The 19744-nt window shown below is 43.4% G+C and overlaps 1 protein-coding gene across 4 annotated transcripts in view; it reads right to left on the bottom strand.

Annotated features, from left to right (window-relative positions):
• Positions 1–19744, bottom strand: part of SMARCAL1 (SNF2 related chromatin remodeling annealing helicase 1) — a 303996-nt gene that overhangs the window by 31705 nt on the left and 252547 nt on the right. For all 4 annotated transcript variants that reach the window (XM_069227057.1, XM_069227058.1, XM_069227055.1 and 1 more), the window contains exons 13-14: positions 18243–18345; positions 440–622 (exon numbers count right to left, since the gene is read on the bottom strand). In XM_069227057.1, coding sequence (XP_069083158.1) covers positions 440–622; positions 18243–18345 — 286 coding nt within the window. The remainder of the gene's footprint in view (positions 1–439; positions 623–18242; positions 18346–19744) is intronic.

Genomic DNA, 19744 nt, shown 5'->3' with positions numbered 1-19744 from the left:
ACACAATCTGTTGATCACCACGTGCCACTATCACTGCCATTCTGCAACTACATATCCACTATACGCCACTAGCCTCTGATCACTATTTCCACTGCTCACTATATGACACAATCTCTGATGAATATATGCCGCCATTTTTGATCATGACATACCATCATCACTGCAGTTGTTCACTTCATATTTACTGTATGCTAATAACCTCTTGTTACCAGTCACTCTTCTTTACTCACTATATGCCACCATCCTTTGATCCCTACTTGGCACTGTCCTTTGACCACTACTTACTGCTATTCTTTAATTACTACTATCCTTTAATCACTAAATGCAATTATCCTTTGATTACTACTTAGGGATATCCTTGCGTCAGCCCATACCACAGCTGTTTGATCACTACATAATGTACATGGAGGTAGAATTGAAAAATGCAACATTGGCTTACACCTGGATTCCAAAACAGCTCGGCAAAGACCACCAAGTCAGCAGCAGAGAGGGTCAGCCCCATGTTGGCCGCAGTGATGGACAGCACAGCTACGCAGTAATTCTCAGAGAATTGGAATTTCTGGCACAGCGCTTGGCGGTCAGCAGATGAGGTGTGGCCATCAATGCGAATGTGCCCCACATTCTGTAGAAAAATAGAAGAACAGGTGCTTCTGTAACCATTTCTGAAATTATTAAATAAATGTGAAAGCACTGTAGAATCGAGGAAATAATAAAAATAACTCAAGTTCTGCATAGGTTGTCCAGCCTCTAATATTAAGATTTTAAAAAGCATTAGGTTATACAGTGCAGCATTGCTTCAGTTACACAGAACACACAGACTAATATTAGGCTGCAGCAGTATCATTTAGTTACTGATTCTATTGGCTCTCGTCCCACAACACGTTACTTAACCTTAATTGATATTTTACAGGCATTTAGACTATGGTACTCAGGCACATGCACTCTATAGGCCCTGATCTAAGAGTATAGTACAATTTTTCAGTTGGATTCTACAGGCTCTTATCTCAGACTATGGTAATATCCCATAAATGTAATAGGTTCTGTAGGCACGTGAGACCGTAATACCATATTCACAGTACTGTCCATTCTACAGCCCTTACACTGTAGTACTATACTTCAATTACCGAATCCACAGGCTCAATGCAAGACAAATATCATTGTTGAATGCACAGAACCTCTGACCTCAGATTGTGATTGTAGAGCACTCTTGACACCCAAGTGGCTCCCTGGCACCAAGGAAAACAAAACCCTGATGGGTGGAGTGATTGAGTTACTCTCAGCCACTTGTAATTACTCATGGCTGAATTCCGTTCCATCTTTTTTTTTGTTCACAAATAGAGACCACTATTTGCAAATCAGCATTAGACCTCCTCCAAATGGAACAGTCCAGGCCGCACTGCCAGGTCACACTGCTCTCCAGATGTGAATACAAACAACCTAGACTGGTTTTGGTGTATCGAGGGCTCATCGCTGAGGGTAGCTTGAGTCTTACGGCGCAGTAAGCATGGAGTCCAGGTCCGAGCATAAACGTTGCACTTAGGGAACACAGAAAAGGGCGATTGGTGGAATGGTGGATGGATGAGGGTGGTTCTTTCCTGCAGTTACACAGTGGACACAAATGCTGCCCAGAGTAATTACCCAAGGCTGAGATTAATTTAAGCATACAAACAACTTTTTGCCTTTCTCATTTTAATTTACTTTGGGTATTCCTGGATGTGGTCCCGTGCTCACTGCACCACAAGATTCCAGCTGCACATCACTGAAGAGGTCCAAACAGGGTGAAGCTGGTATAGGGTTGCTTATTTTGCCTTTTAGAGCGGACCTGGCCAGTCAGTTCGGACCGGGCTGTAACTAACAGAGTAGGACCAAGCCTGAGTGTCATGGGGGTTGCTCTCCTGTGCAGATGCACAGTGGGCAAAAAATGATTGAATGGAATGAATCCCAGAGAAATAAACAGCGGCTGCGTTTAATTGAGTGTTGCATCCATCACTGTTTCATTTTTGTGAAGGGGTCTCTGGCATGTAAGTTCTGATGAGACGACATACAAGTCTAGAAAGAGCCTAATGAAAAGCTGCCAAACAGGACAGTTTCAGGATTTTTTACTAATATGAGATGATCGTAACATATGGACCTATATAGAAAGTCCACAGAGGTCAGGCCAGAATCAAAACGTTTGCCCAATCCACCATCTGGCTACAAAAGTACCAAAAAGGGAGTATAATGTTGGCACCAGAGGCAGGAATATAGCAAGCTGGGTTCTTGGCTTCTAGTCAGAAACTAAAATCCCCACATAGCCCAGTGGGCCGTACAAAGGAGTTTAAACTGAATAAACACAGACAGCACGATAATTTCCGCTGCCTTTCAGCTAGATTTGCAGTATAAAAAGATCACATACCCCCATCTACAAATGAAAATTCTTTATAGCATCAGAGATAAGGCAGGCAGGGGCATTATTAAAATCTGTATTGTTGCAAGCCTTACCATATGCAATCCAGGGCCCTAGAACTACAGGCACAGTTGGTTGGTAGGTTTCCCCTATGAGATGGGAAATTATCCTACAGAGAACCCCAAGCTGATAAAAGCAAAACGTTACGATGAATCAACAAAGGTTATTTCTACAGGTGAAAACTACATTTTGACCGCTGAAGCCAGCTGAATAGGTAGCTATATCACTAAGCCAGGACGGTGAGCCCCAGATGTTTAACTCTTCCTCCAGTGACCAGGATGCCCTTTTTCTCTCAGTTCTACATCAGCCTGTGCCAGCCCGTCCAGTCCATGCCTGCAACAGGACCACGCTACATGAATTGTATATCTCCAAAACTGAGGAGTACCTTGGTATCATCAATGCCCTTGGAAAAATCTTATGATCTGAGCAATATCCTCATGGTGACCGTTAAACAAGGGAAGATGGCGAACACTCAAACGGCTGAAGTGAAAGGTGGTGGGTGAACCACCTGTGCGTGAGGTGAAACAAGAAGTGGGAGCCACGCCAGTGCAGCTGGTCCACGAGCATCCTTCAGTCAACAGTGGAAAAATAGCTGATAGGGTTAGAAAGATCACAGCCAAGAAACTGCCAGAGTCCATCACAATGCTCAAGTCACTATGGACAGACGTCAGTACCAATTATATGACGTTACTGGGGTGGACGCCTACCTGAAAGTCGTTAATACTATAAGAAATGATGGAATAGGGATGACACTAGTGTTTTCATAACTTCCAGCTACAGGAAGGGAAGAAATTGGGTAAAGGGTAGCCAGGTTTCTAGGATTTACAGAGGGTTTTTATTTTTAAAAAGGACACAATTAACTACATCCTCAATACATTAACTAAGCAAATAAGAGGATGGTAAGGTAATACAAAATTATAGCATCTGGGCTAAAAACACAGCAAATATTGTAGGGAAGGAAGTAAGACACTGGTGCAAAAGATCCATATTGTATGTATCTATGTATTTGGTATATGTATAGCGCAAACCTAGCCAATATGCAGGTGTAGACAGCAATTCTCTACAAGTGAGAGAGATTTATAACAACTGAACAAAAATGAGCAAACAACCTGCAAAGGTCTCACAAGAGATGATCAGGACAATACAACTGATGTGCGTATATTAGAATGGCTATAGTGGAAAAAGCTTCTCCTTAACATAAACAGCATATTACGGTTCTCAAAAGAGACTGTAATACTGTTTCATATTAAAGATTCTACAAACCTAAACATTAGGCTATGTAAATAAGACAGAGTAACCTCAGTGATGTGATGTTATGTAGATTTGTGGAGAGCACTATTACCCAGAAGGGTATCCTGGGGCTGAGCAGGTGTGAATCTAGCCACACCTAGGACTTAGAGAAACTACTTGCAAAGCCAGGTATTCAGCTTCTTGCAGAATTAAAAAAAAGTGACAAGAAGGCTCTTATATCTAGGAAAAGGCCACAGGAGCAAAGTAGGAGAAAGCTCGACCACCATAATTGGTTTTCCATATGCATGGGCATTGTGGGTCGTCAGTGTAGGAGAGGATGTTGTGAGAACAGATGATGCTGACTACAGGGATCAAGTATGTGTTGAAGAGGGTTGGCCTTAGGGGGGATCCTTGCAGAACTTCACAGAAGTGGGTACGGGTGTCCGAGGTGTACGGTGCCAGGGTGACTGACTGGGTCTTTCCTGTCAGAATGATGGAAACGAGTCCTCAATGCTTGGCTGCTTCTTTTAAAAAATAGTTATGGCTGAAAACCAGTGATGTCACTTCCTGTGCAGATGGATGATGGAAATTAGTCCTCTTGCTTGGCTTCTACTTTCAGTGTGTAGAGTGATTACACTCAAACAAAACTGAGTCACTATTTATTACAGTTAACACTATTAATGCCAGTAGTAAACAGCAAAAAAATAAATACATCAGCGACCTGCTAAAAGTGTAACACAACTGTTTTAGGAAAACAAGTGCCTATATGTAGCTTGAATCAACTTTAGTTTGAAACAATATGCATATTACAAGGGCAAAGAGTGGCCAGAGGTATGAGTTGGCAGGGCTCGGGCATTTCTGTGATAAATGACGAGAAGATGTAAAGAAACACTGGGCCTACATCAAAGCAAGCAGTCAGAAATTATTGTAGAAGAGCTGGCCCAGAATATCTGGAATCTGAAATAATTTGGGTCTTACCCAAGTTTTTTTAAAGGTCTCCTACAGCTACTTGAAATAAGTCAGTGTTTTAACCTTTTGAATGACTCCACTGGTCAAAAAGGGAGGCAAGGGAAAGCCTCATTGTTATCGCCCTATCTCTTTGTCACACAGCTCAGTGAAGATCTTAGGCAGAGTTATCCTAGCAAAACTAGAAAATTGGGTAGTGGAAACGCGGGCCTTTCTGATATTCAATTTGGGTTCCGTCCTGGCCTAGGAACAATGAGGCAGACTGAATTTATCACTTATTGTCCTCATTGTCACTTATACGAAGGCAAAAAAAAAGGATGTGTCCACCTTGCCTTTATGGACTTAACCTGTGATCAATTTAAACTATGGGCTATTATGGCACAATCAGGGGTTGGTAACGCAATTATAGCAGTGTTTCGCAGACTCCATGCACACACTGTAGCTAAAGGTCCGATATAGCAAAGAAGGCGATATGACAAAGGAATTTCCGTCTGTCATGGGGGTAAGGCAAGTGTGTGTTTTAGCTTCTTTTCTTTTAAATATCAGCAGCCTTGAAGACTATCTCTGTAGTACTGGGAAAGATATACCGAAAAATCAATTTGCATCAAGTCCCTGTACTACTTTACGCAGATGGCACGGTCCTCATAGCAAGAACAGCAAAAAGTTGATGGACGCTTTTAATAGTTTTATGACTAATATGGGCCTTAGGACAAATGGAACAAAATCGTTTTAAATGAAATGTAGTCCAACATTAGCTAAAAATACCAAGTTTGTACTTGGTGGCTCTGAGATTGCAAAAGTTCCCCACTTTACATACTTAGGTGTGCCTGTTGATGCTGATTTTAATTGAAAGTTTTTAGTGAGCATCAGAGTTTTACAATTTCGAATGTCTGTTGATGCTGTTTTTAGATTTTCTAAAAAGCTGGGGCATAAGCGTGTGAAGGAGCTACTTTGTGTTTTTAGGAGTAAGGGCCATATGTACGAACACATTTTCCCATAGACATAGAATGGGTAAAACCCTTTGCTACATCTGGCCCTAAGTGTGTACCCATCGCCTCTTTTGGTGCGGGTGTCTGGGGCTATGCCATCAGTATCTGTCTCCAAACTGCTGAAAATACATTTCTGAGAAGGGACTGGCAGTTCCACAATTGACCTCTACATTGTTTTGCCAGAAAGAAGTTGGGCTAGGGTACATAGAAAATTACATCAAGCTACAACCTCTGTTACTTAGACTCAGAGTTTGGAAGAACCCCGAAGGCCACTCCTGTAAATTAGTTTTGGCTGACTGCATAGCCCTGGATAAGGCCCTAGATATACTGTGGTTTAAGTACATCACAGAAACTTCGACAATTCTAGGCATTCGAGATTTTTCTTTCCTAGTCCGGATGCCCTCACTGCTAGAGTAGTGTGCAGAGTAGAACAGCTCTTCTATAAGTATATAGATGCTTTTTGCATGCCGAACGGGGTGGGGTGGGGAGGACAGTTACATGCTATATCTCATCCCACACTGCACTTGCAAATAATCCTAAACGAGCAGCACAAATCCTTGCTGACCAGATTCCACCTTAAAACTGTACACTTTTTGGTTGAGTTCTCTGCACAGGGCACTTGGTGTCCATCTGTGCCTTCTGCCCGTGTGATGGCCTTTCATCCCAAAGCACAAAGCACTTTATACTATTCTGCATTCTTTACACTGCACAGAGGCAGTTTCTCCGTCCAGTATTAATATCGTCAGAAATTAGATCTAGTGACTTAGCCCTTGCTTATTTGCAGAGTCTGGGAATCAAAGAGGTTATCCACGTAGTACTGAATTATATTTCAGCTGCTCTATGGATCCGTAGCAAATATTGAGAACAGAGTTGTTATTTTTTAATTGTATCTGTTTTTTATGCTTCTTTTTAAAATGCTGCTGTGTGGAATTATGTAATGTATTTGATGCTAACTTCTATGACTTGTATGAGTTGAATAAAGTATCTATGACTGACCGACTCCACTGGTCATACTTGGGACTGTCAGCTCTAAAATGCATTTGAAAACGATAGAATGAAAAGGGTGGCATGTAATTAATATAGTAAGTAAAATCAAGGTCCATGTGAAAAAATAAGGAAATAAGATACTTACCTGTAACTGTAGTTCTCCAGTATTGGTATCTTTCATAGATTCACATGCTTGAATCATTCCCCATCGTCGAAGTGGGAGTCCCGCAGTAATGAAAAAACTACACTGAAGTTAATGCAAAAGATATTCACTTTAACAGCTTATTAGTGTTATTAGAAACAACAAAAGTCAAGCCAATCAGGGGACAGCTCCCTTTAGAACCCTCACCACAGAGGCTCCAGTATCTCAGATTTTCCAGCATAAGTGAGATATATAATAGGAAGATATAATGGGAGCCTCTATGGGGAGGAGGGTGGGTTGCATATGAATCTATGGAAGAGACCAATACTGATAGGTAAGTAAATTATTTTCTTCTCCAGTATTGGATCTTTCATAGATTCACATGCTTGTATCAGAATAGTTAGCAGTAAACATTGCAGTCAATATCTTATAATGGTAATAACGTAGAGGAAGGTGGGAAGAAAAGTGGCTCACCTTATTTAGACAGATGTCGTAGAACTGCCTGTCCCACTGCTGCATCAGTCTTTGCAGAGTCAAGGCAGTTTTGTCGAGTGAAGGGGTGCAAACTGGACCAGGTCGCTGCACAGCATATTTGTTGAATGGGTACACCCGCAAATAGAGCTGTGGAGGTAGAGACAGCTCTGGTTGAGTGGGCATTGACTTGGTAGCGAGCGGTTTGCCTGCCTGCTGATGGCAAAACTGTAAGGCTAAAGTAATCCATCTTGCTATAGTCTGTTTGGAGACGGGAAGCCCCTTTCTGTTGTCTTCACCGGCTACAAACAGTTAATCTGCTTTTCGGACATGGACAGTTCTGTGTAGGTAAAAGTTTAAGCATTGTTTGACATCTAATGTATGCAATTATCTTTCCGTTGCTGTTTGAGGGTTAGGTAATAATATTCTCAATATTACTGGTTCATTTACGTGAACTTCTGAAGGGACCTTAGGTATGAATTTAAGATTAGTCCCGAGGATCACAGTGTCTGATTTGAATTGGAGAAAGGCTTGATTGATCGTGAAGGATTGAATGTCGCTTACTAGCTTGGCTGAAGTTAGCGCTAATAGGAGCACAGTCTTCCAAGAAATGTCTTTTAACTCCGCTTTGTGAATGGGCTCAAACAGATGTCCCATTTGTTCTGACAGTACTATATTTAGGTGAAAAGGAGGAGGAGGAGGTTTTACATGGGGAAATGTTCTGAAGAGTCCTTTAATGAACTGTTTGATTATTCTCGAAGGCCACAGAAATGGAGAATTACTGGATCACTGAAATCTAGAAATCGCTGCTAGTTGTACTTTTATTGAAGAGTGAGAAAGTCCAGATTTCACTAGGCGAAGGAGATACGAAAATATCTATTCTGGTGACGATGTAAAAGGGTGGATCTTGGAAGTTATACACCAGAGACAAAATCTCTACCACTTTCTGTTTGTGGACCGTGCCCTGGCAATTTGCAAGTATGTCTCTGAATTCAAAAGGAATATCTAATCCGGCAAACTCACTGAATTCAGGAGCCAGGTCAACAAATTAAGTGACGTTGGGTTGGGATGATGGACCTGGTCTTGTTTCATCATCAGCAGCGTTGGTATTGGAGACAGATGGATGTGAGGTTGTTCTTAGAGGATGATGAGCTCCATGAACCCAAACTGCCTGGGCCATCGGGGGGTGGGAATGAGAAGGACTCAGCAGGCTTCATTTTTCTCAGAAACCTTGGGATCAATGGGATCAGGTGAAAAGCGTAAGCATAGATCCCTGACCATTGAATCAAAAACACATTCCCCCATGATCCTCAACTGGCGAAGAACTGGCATTTCCAGTTCCCACTTGTCAAAACAATTTTAAGTTTGGTTTGCCCCAGCAATGGAACAGCTGGTCTAGAGTTTGTTGGTCGAGCTCCCGTTCAACGAGTCTGCGAGGAAATTGGAAATGCCTGGCACAAGCTCCGTTCTCCGCTTTATCCGATGTTTAAGAGCCCAGTTCCTAATCTTCTTCGCTTGATGAGATAGCGCTGGGGAGGTTGTTTCCCCCTGCTTGTTTAAGTAATGCATACTTGTGATGTTGTCAGTGCGGATGATCCTGTGATCTTTGGTAGGAAGGACTTGAGAGCTAAGGCAATGGCCTTCCTTGTCAGGTGGAGTGGAGAGGGGTGTAGACTGATTCCTGAAGCGACGCTAGGCCACTTGAGAGACAACTGAATCTGGTTTCAGTTGACTGATTAAACAGGCAGGAGAATCCTCAGGTGCTGTGTACTTTTTGTCACATATGGGAAGACTTGTTGGCATGGATGCTGGTGTCTTCATAACCTTGAGGCCTTCCTCCCATATCACATCAACAATCGGGATAGCCCGGACAGTCTTTGTGACTGGTTCTTTGAAGTCGTAGAGAAAACAATCCGACTGTCTCATGACTATTGGGAGCTGCAGTCTCTTCGCAGCACGTTCCATAGGGCTATGAAACCCACCAATTTCCTTAGGTGGGGAAACCATTGATGGTGGTGTGGAAGGTGTCTGTATCTGGTAATCATCCCACTCGTTAGGGACAGAAGCTGTGCCCTTGATCTCATCTTCTCTGTCATCATATTAGTCAGTGGAAGGTGCATCATCCGCTGGAGGTTCGGATAAAGTGGCAGCCAATGTAGGCAAAGGTGTAAGGGATGCTGCAAATAGCGTTTAAGTATGCTCTCTAGGAGAGCATGCTGGAAGAGGTGATCTTTGCTGTGGTGTTTGTGGTAAAGGGGTGGCAGATCCAGATTGTGGGAATCTGCTGTAATAGTCCTCCAGCATATGCTGTAAGTTGGTTACTAATGATGCTGGCATCTGTATTGCGGGTTCCTGCTGCTGTTCACCATAGGGAGTGTGCACCTGAGGCTCATATTGTTCTCGTTTCTAATGCTCCCCAAAATATCATTGGTCCTCTTCGTCCTCCTCTTGATATTTGACATTTAGCTCTGAGGGGCTATGAGCTACTCTGAATGGGCCTTCTTCCCTCTGAGCACCCGTCCTCCTCCTCATTGTCATCCAAAAGTGTATTACGTGGCACAGACAACACCTTACTGGGTGAGGTTGGGGATGGCAATATCGTCTTCTGGGACATCTGCGCTTTGCTGTAATAAGAGACAAAAGGATAAAAGAGGGAGGTTTCACCACTGGTAACCGTCGACTGTGGTCTCGTCGATGGTACCCCAAACTGCTCTCCCATAGTTCTTTGGTCTCTCGTTGGAGGTATTGTCGATGATGGGATAGCTGTCGTTGACGGTACTACCGCTGATGGTGTTGCCATCGACGGTGGGGCCACTGATGGTGGAAGCTTCAGTGTTGACAGAATGACTGATGTTCACAGGCCCTTTGCAGACGTCTTCATTAATGCTTTATTCAACGTTGCTGTCATCGATGAGGGTGCCGTCGATGGTAACCTTGGGATAAATGGGATGACGGATTCCTGCATGGATCTTTATAGAGGTATTAGCCATTGATGAAAACGGCGACAAGATTATCATAGGCGTGGCCACTGTGGTGAGCATCAACGTCGCTGTAGTAGCAGTGAAAGTGGAGACAGCCATCAACGAGGCAACCATCAAAGGTGTGGTCGACGAGAAAACAAATTTTGCAGCCTGAGGTGAAAGAAGTGATAGCGTCTACACTGGCAAGGATCTAGCAGGTTTTTTAAACTGCGCTGTCTTGGTGGAAGGAGTAGACAGATCAGGGTGAGCTGAGGTAACTTGTCCCTTTTTTGAGGTAGTTGAAGTCCATCTGTCTTTGAATGATGGGCTTTTTTTTAGCAGTCTTTGGAGACTTTGGGGACAGTTTCTCAGTAGATCTCTCCCTCTTCATTAAAACTATAGTCTTTGAGGAAGTATCACTATCCTCATCAGATAGAGGGCATTCCTTGGTTTTATGCTTCTGCAGCCGTAACAGAAGTCTAGCCTCTCTGTCTCGTAAAGTCTTTTGTGAAAAAAGTGCGGCAGATCTTACAATCTCTCACCTGGTGGTCAGGGTGAAGGCAGTATATACATTTTTTATGTGGGTCATCCGAGTGGAGCCTCATTTTCCCACTGGTGCCACAGGGTCGAAATGACCCTTTCTTGGCTGGAGCTGACATGATGGTTTAGTCAGAAGAAAGATCAACCAAGAAAAACAACGCAGTTTTGAAGAAATAAAATCCTCTCAAAGGGAGTAGAATTCAGAAAAACTGAGCAGGGCTCAGAGAGACGCCCATCACACGACTTGCGGTACAAAACCTGAGAGACTGGAGCCTCTGTGGTGAGGATTCTAAAGGAAGCTGTTGCCTGATTGGCTAGACTTTGTGTCATTTCTAATGATACCAATAAGCTGTTAAGGTGAATGTCTTTTGCATGAACTTTCTTTAAAGCTTTCTATGGTACCGTGGGACTCCCACTTCAACGAGGGGGAATGATTCAAGCATGTGAATCTATGAAAGATATAATACTGGAGAAGGCAACTTACTCAAGCTACAGGAACCAATAAACAATTATGTTTATATTTGCTTATGAAAATATTTAATTATTGAATTGCTAATAGTGTTGCAAAGTTTTATAGACTGCACTAGAACAGTGTAGCATCCTTCAGTTAGGAAAGATTACCTTCACAGGGAATTCAGTCTTAGTCTTCGCTCTCTTTATTTCCAAGTTTGTTCAGAGCGTCTACGGAGGACCTAAAGACCAAACCATTTACTTTTTGTAACACTCTTTCTGGTGCATAATCTATCTAACCACAGATTCCTTACCTTGTGAATACCCCGGGCACCCAGACGAGGCTTTTGAGCCACGCACCTCTGCACATTAGTTTTTCTTGACTCTGTCCCTGCTGTTGAACGCAGAGCCTAACAACTTATAAGATGTGTCAGTGTGCAGATCTCTACATTTATACCTTTTTATAGATTGGGGAAAAGGGTCCAGCTCACAGAGAACAGGGAGGCGGGAAGGCGGTGAGGAATCTGTGGTAAGAGTATCCAGCTGCAAGAGCAGTATCAAAGGGAAGTAACTTGTTCTTCTGATGAATACGTCTAATTGCAGATTCCTCATCCTGTGAAAAGATACTAAAGCAGTATCTCCTTAGGTGGTGGGTGTGTGGAATGCCTCAAATAAAAAAGTCCTGCAAGACTGAACGGACAAAGTTCCCATTTCACTGGACGTGGCTATAATTGCAGTAGTGCTTCATGAACGTATGAACTGACACCCACGTCGGGCCTGACAGATGTCCAAGACAGGTACTCCACTGCCAATGCAATGGTAGCAGCCTTGGCTCTGGTTGAATGAGCCCTCAGACCTTCCTGAAGCTGCTCCTTGACCAACGCACAGCAGATTTTTATACAGGCGACCATCCACCTCGACCTGGCCTTTTTTGCACCACCTTATCCCCCCCCCCCACCCCCCCCCAAAGGGCTGACTGTCCACCCTTGCTTTGCCTGATATTAATAGCTCAAGGCTCCTTTTGGAGTGAAAACGGTGAAGCATCTCCTCTTTCTAGGGGTGAGGTGGAGCAAAGAATGCCAGAATGGAGACAGACTGTCCAACATGGAAAGGCATCATAACCTTCTGTCAGAACATTGGTCTTAACCTCAATGGAAGACAGTTTCAGGTGTAACACTCCAGCAGCAAAAGAGGCGTATTCTTCTTTGGATGCTTCGGGCGGAACTCAACCCAGCGTCAGGGGAACAGTCATCTCCATTATCATCATCAAGACTTTACTGACTAGGTTCACAGTCAGAAAGAAGGTGGCTGACTTCTGGGCAATGGCAGTGTTCTATCAGAGTCAGAATGAGGTTGGGCTGGCTACGTCATAGGTTGTGGAGGTCGTCACTTTGTTTGAGGTACGCTGGATTCATCTCAGAGTCAAACAAAACAATCAGGTCCTCCTCTGGTGTCGGCGGTGTCAAAGCTGGCTTTGAAGTTGCAAGAATGGGCAGGGGTTGTGTTGTGGGAGTCAGGTTGGGCGTCAGCCTCGGAGTCGGAACAGACTCCACTGCTGGGTTAAGAGGCACACATAATTTCAAGGATGGATCTCCTGATGGTAATCTAACTGGAGACCTCCTTTGGGCCTGAAAGCACACTAAAAGGAGCCAGAGCGTGCTGATAATTTACAACATGGTCTAGCTGTAAGCCTCTATTTGTTGCGGCATTACTGATGGACCTGGAACTTAGGGTGCACTGGGACAAGCTGGGGAATCGATTCCCCGGGATGAGGCCGAGACAGAGGGGCACCTCTGGTTGAGCGTGGTGGGATGTGGATGAATCCCACTTCGTTTTCTTGTGCCTTTTTTTGGACTTACCTAAAAATTTGGAGTAAGAAGCAGTTATTTTGTGGTTTGGGAATGGGTACGTACCCTCTAATTCGACCTGATGTGCCTTTCAATGATATTCGGTGATGTAGTGTTCGGCTTTGCTGTTCCGGGTAGGCATGGGGGTTCATTCAGATGCATTCCTATGCAACATATTTAACTCTCTCAAAGCTACTTCTCGTTAATATGATGCCTTCCCCTCATCCTGCATCAAAGCTCATGTGGGAACACTTTCACCCCTGCTCAGCATTGTCAATGCCTTTCTCACTGAGGATATCTCAGAATATCTCAACACAGTCCAGTCCTCCCATGACTAAAAAACACTACACTAGGCTCTGATGATCTGGGCAACTACTGGCCCTTCACTCCCCTACCATTCATCTACAAGATCACTGAGAAAGCCGTCTACATTCAACTCCAAGAACACAATAGTGCTAATCAACGCCCGCACAACTACCAGTCTGGCTTCAGATCATGCTGCATCGTATAGTCTGCTACTGTACACATTGTTGATAATGTCCTTCTGAGCACACATGAAGATAATCCCTGCATCCCGATATTGCTGGACCTCTCAGCTGTGTTTGACACAGCCAATTATTCTATCCTGATACGCACCCTGGAGGCTCAAATGGGACTCAACAGCAATGTCCTTCAGTGTTTCTCCTCCTGCCTTCCCAACCAATACTAGTTTGTTCACAAGGGCACCACCAATTCCCAACAGATCTCCAACATCTTTGCAGTCTCCCAGTGTTTCGTACTGCCCGCCATCTTTCACCTCTACAAGGACCCGCATGGTGCTCTACTCACAGATAACAGCATCAGCATTTACATAACTCTGCTTGAAAGTCCCCTGTTTCAGATATCCAGCACCTCAAGCACTGCCTGCGGTTGAGTAACAGATGTCACAAATTTAAAACAGATGGCGGGGAAAGCACTTGAGGTGCAAAGACAACACAAGTTCTAACATAGTATCAAGAAGCCACCTGTGTCTACAGACTAAATCTCCGGACAGCTGCCACTGCTTAGGGTGTCAGAGAGCACAGTAGCATGGATACTAGGTGAAAGTACTAACATACTTAATCCACCTGTCCAAAAGCCCCAATCATACATCCAACATGCTGTCACTCACATTGCAAAGATTTTAAAAAAACTATTAAATAAAGGTCCTATATAGCACCAATGTATCACCATTTGTGTTCCTGGTTGCTATTCATATGTACAGCAGGGCTGTCACTCATAATGGACAGATTTCCAAAGTTCCCTGTCTTACAACTGCAGAGCCATCCAACAGGTTACGCATATGACACATAACTGGATTACTGACCTTAGCTATTTCTATTCCTTGTGTTACTGTCACTGAGGTTAAGAAAAAGGTAGTACATGCTTGCAATGCAAACAGCACAAATATCCCGTGTTCACGGACTCTCATTTACATAGTGCCTGAGACTCCAGGCCATGACAAAGAGCAGGATGTTTTCAATACCAACACTACATTTTTCTAAATCAATACTAATTCCACTATGCTGGAACTCAATCAGGGTGCTTCGCTGGTGGCACATCCTTGTGACCAAACTGTGTCTCTGCCCTTCAGTATAGCCATGACATATCGCGAGCCCGGGCCCTGCTTACTCTGTACTTAGCATAGCACATTGCTCCTTGAACAGCAAACTTTGGAGGTCTGCTACTACATTAAAAGTAGAGGACATCCAAGAGGATTTATTAGCTGCTGTGATAATGGGTTTTCATGCGTTCCCCATCAATTTTCAGTCTAAGGTTGTTGGTATCTGTACAGCAAGGTTAATGAATGAGATCTGTGCAGCGAAATTAAAGCTAGCAAAATCAATTTTCTCCAAACCCAGGACCGCAAAACATTTTTGTAGTTAGTGTGTAAATTAGTAAACACGACAAATGAAGAAAGTTTACATTTGTGGAGAAAATTTTAATTGTAAGACGTCTTCAAATATACTTATAAAACACAGCCAAAATAATGTGTTTCAGGTGCTGGATTTGTAATAAATGAGATTCCAAGGTCTCTAAAATCACCTCATTCTTTCTTGTACAAAAAACAATCACAGTTTGAAATTGGACGGGGAGCTGGACAAAACCATTACCTTACCACCAAATAGATCTTCCTGGAACCCCATTACTTACTGTTTCATTACCCTATTACATTTAATATAGTGTAACCCTTTTTAGTTGTGGTGGCTTAGCTCCGCTGTAGGTAAATTAATGCACTGGCATTATCTGGTGTAATATAGGTGCAGTATGCCATAAAAAGGGCATGCAGCAGTTTTATATTCATCTCATTTTTATTATATTTCCAGCCTCATGCCAGTAGGTAGATGATCAATGTACACTTTTTAAAGTGTATGAAATTCAAAATAATTCCAAAAATAAAAAAACAGACCACACAGAAAATGTGATTTCAAAAAGAAAATGACAGCAAAACCGTGGAAATAAATACAAAAGTGAAAAAACGAACCAAATGTAAGCAATCAGCCCAAACCTGAGAAATAACTGAGAAATGTATGTTAATGTGAAGAGATGGGGTTGTTAAACATGTATGGAAAAACATGAACCCCATTAGAGGGAGAGAGCAGAGATTCTTTACCTACATGTGGAAAGAGAGGAAGTCAGATATGAATAATTAGTGTGCCTGACCCAGGAAGTTCTAAATTCATCCAGAAGTTGTGCACGCTGTTAATTAAAGAACCGCCAGCCAACAGGCGTTTAGTAGACTGCTGTGCCCAGGTAGGGGCCTCATCATCAATTCACACCAACTTAAAAGTGTGAATGAACTGTAGAGGCAGTCAGAATATTCATGTAGTGGCAGGGAACACCCATCTCAGAAGACCAACTGTGGTAGAGGAGAAATCTACAATAAGTGCATTCCCTCTGTCTATTCAGGAAGTAACCAGAGCTGGAGCCACTAAACGAAAAATCAGAAGCAGAAAGAATAAGTTACTTACATTTGGTAAAGTCATTTTTGGTGTATACGCTACATGTGGATTTCTATATTCTATTCAACTTTAGTTATTGCACGTGGTCAACAAAGGAACTTTGCTTACTAAAATTCAAACTTTGCAGATGTAGACCAAGTTGGGTTAGTCAGTGAGCATCAAAGAAGTCGTGAGAGCAGGACAAGAACTAAGAATGTTAGAAACAAAGAGACGTTCAAAGACCACTGGAGTGTTTCATGGAGGCAACATTTTTAGGTTCACTTAAGTTCGTCGGGTTCAACTTTATTTCTGGTTTCGGAGTCCTTTTATGTGTAACGGTTCTTTGCCACACCCTTTGGGATTTCTTTGGCCGCTGCGATGGTATTTCCACAGGACTTGGACTTACCAGCGTTTAGGGAAACTGGGATAGTGTGGTACTAGAATTAGGAAAACAAAAGGTTTTTTTTTGGGGGGGGGGCTGCTAATATTTGATATTTTGGCTGAATACCGGTTTTTGATGTTTCTAGTTCTCCAAGCCATCGTGGCACGCTTCGCCTATGGGGCTCTCTTACTTCTTGATGAAGGCCATTTGTTGTTTCTCTTTCATCATTAGGTTTAGAGAGTGATCCAAAGTTTTCGTTGATAGGTCCCCCCGTAGGTATAGAGCCATCTCTTTGTAGTCCATGGAGACTTCTTCTGCAGGATTTGTACCATTTGCAGAGGAAAGGAACAAGGCAGAGATTCTACACTTGCCAACTAATACATCTAGTTCGGTTTACATATATTTGGTCTCAGCAACAACTGTGATACGGTAGAACTAGGATGTTAAATCTTGTGATACACAAAAGTAGTGTGTCTTTGTATGTGATCATGGGTGCATGTGGTTTGAATAGTTAAATATATTTTCCCAGAGCAGGTGCCTTACCTTTTCAATTTTGGTTTGTGATGTGATTTTTCTTTTTGTTTTAGATACTTTTTTATTCGTGATGTGCTTTGTCAGTTTCCCAAACTAAGAAAGAGGGTCCATTCTGTGCACTCCTTCAGAATAATTGTTTTGTGATCGCCGGAGGTTTTGTCTGAGGGTGGTTCCAGCATTCATCCAGTACCCAACAGACGCCGCGTGCTCACAGAGACTGTGAGACTCTGAGACAGAAATTTTGGTGATTATGCCTATAAATGGGATATGATGTGGATATGAATTACAATAGGAATAAACTATCTGAAAATGAGAAATAATATGCCCTGAAGAAATTCGTAGAGAACAAAATGCGTAGGCTACAAATGAGAAATCATGTTTGGAAGTTTACTCATCAAAAAAGGATAACTTATTAAAGAAAAATGAGGATCATCGTGATATTCTTGGAAGATTACATTGTAGATGTGATATTCTCCTCGTTTATTACAATTGGATTATATAAAATGGACTGAGAGTGCTGGAACATATTTTAAGAATTTAAAAAGGTCAGCTTCATCTGCAATGGAAGAGACCATTGCTTCATATTCAAGAGGCTAAAATATCAGGGAACCAGATGAAATAGAAACGTACGAAAGTCAAACATCTTCCAGTCAAACTTTCAGGAAATATGCTGGTGAATAATCTAGACAAAATTGTGGTAGTAATGGATTTGTCTATAATGATTTCACAAATGCTCCTTTGTGCTCGAACATGCACCATTAGTTCTAGGTTAGTCAACCAAGCAGCCTTATTTTAGGATCTGCGCACATCGGAGAGTGCAGGAGGATATTAATCAGGCCTAGGAGGTCTGTTATTTTATTTTTGCCTGGATGGTTTTCCATTGCATTGTTCCACCGTCTTGCCATGCACTGCCTGTATTTATCTAATACAGAGACGATTTCCTCTAGCACTCCTGGCACCATTTAGATGACATATGTTGCAAGGCTATTCATATATTTGCAATTAACTGTGATTATCCATGAGAAGGCCTGCTGCTTCTTTCTCCTGCTTCTAGATAGGAAGGCAAAAAAATCTAAATCTTTGCACCACACAAATATTTAATGGCTTTCTCAACACTTGTTAGGCTCATATGTGCGTATGTCAGTTTCTTATTCAATTGAATTGCTTGCTATGTACCTTGGTTCTGGAACTTAACCCTAGCTGGCCCCCTCCCATTCCCATACTTTCTGGTTATTATGCTACGCTATCCAATTCTGCAGAGATTCCCTAGTGTATAAGCGCAGCACAAGATACTTAAAGAAGCAAGAAAAATCAAAATGGAGTTAGAAGTAAACTTGCCTTTTTCCCCAGTTCTTCACACACAGCATTCAAAACAATTTTGTGATGAGCAAACACCAAAAACTTCTCTCGTCCACTTTCCAATAAATCCAGGATGTACTCTCTGCAGCAAACACAAAGAAAAAAATGCACATTCAACACATTGGTAAAAGGTAGCCAATGATGTCAGCCTAGTACAAATACGAAACACTCATCCGCAGCAAAGGAAGAGATGCAGCAAGATGGGAAGCCAAGGAAATCCCAATTGTGTAATTGGAAGCAACTGCTCGTGCAATGAGTTCATCTCTTTACCTCTAGTTATCTTTTATGTGCAAGAAATGAGTTCTGTCCAGGAGCTGCAAAGGAGACTAAGGTGGTCATTCTGACCCTGGCGGTCTTTGACCGCCAGGGCGGAGGACCGCGGGAGCACCGCCGACAGGCCGGCGGTGCTCCAATGGGGATTCCGACCGCGGCGGTAAAGCCGCGGTCGGACCGGCACCACTGGCGGGGTCCCGCCAGTGTACCGCCGCCCCATTGAATCCTCCGCGGCTGCACCGCCGCGGGGATTCCGACCCCCCCTACCGCCATCCAGATCCCGGCGGTCGGACCGCCGAGATCCGGATGGCGGTAGGGGGGGTCGCGGGGCCCCTGGGGGCCCCTGCAGTGCCCATGCCACTGGCATGGGCATTGCAGGGGCCCCCGTAAGAGGGCCCCTACATGTATTTCACTGTCTGCTGCGCAGACAGTGAAATACGCGACGGGTGCAACTGCACCCGTCGCACAGCTTCCACTCCGCCGGCTCGATTCCGAGCCGGCTTCATCGTGGAAGCCTCTTTCCCGCTGGGCTGGCTGGCGGTCTGAAGGCGACCGCCCGCCAGCCCAGCGGGAAAGTCAGAATTACCGCCGCGGTCTTTCGACCGCGGAACGGTAACCTGACGGCGGGACTTTGGCGGGCGGCCTCCGCCGCCCGCCAAGGTCAGAATGAGGGCCTAAGTTCTCCCATCAGAACCACTGGGTGAAAATTAGGAGGACTATTTGCACAAATTCAATGGCAAATGTGATATCCTGAAGTCTAGTTCTCAATTGGATTTCACTGGGACCAGTTGTGGCCCAACGTTGGTGCTGGAAGGCCTCATCTATTACAGACACTTTAGATATCCACAGATGAATGTACACAAATAAATCTAAGACAAGATATTTGCATTAGTCTGTGCTTACCCTGAAAATCTGGCATAGGTGCGGCCCACGTGACAAACAGAGGACACCTATGATGGTGAATGTATACTATTTGAAAATTCCTGTGTGTTCCCACTTTCCTAGGGTGCATAGTTCAAAGTCTCCTCTTTATATCAAATCGTCCCTCTTCCATCACCAGAGGACTAGTTTTCATCACATTCCTATGCCCTCCATCAAACTGATGCTCATTTTATCCACTGACGATTGTAATTTTACAGTACGCATGCTCTTTTTGTATAACAAAGAAAATGTTAAAATAGAATTCATTATTGTGTAATAAATGTAGA

This window comes from Pleurodeles waltl, chromosome 3_2, assembly GCF_031143425.1.
Source record: "Pleurodeles waltl isolate 20211129_DDA chromosome 3_2, aPleWal1.hap1.20221129, whole genome shotgun sequence".
Taxonomy (NCBI): domain Eukaryota; kingdom Metazoa; phylum Chordata; class Amphibia; order Caudata; family Salamandridae; genus Pleurodeles; species Pleurodeles waltl.
The sequence above is the reverse complement of the archived record's forward strand: the minus strand, read 5'-3'. Positions and strand labels throughout refer to the sequence as shown.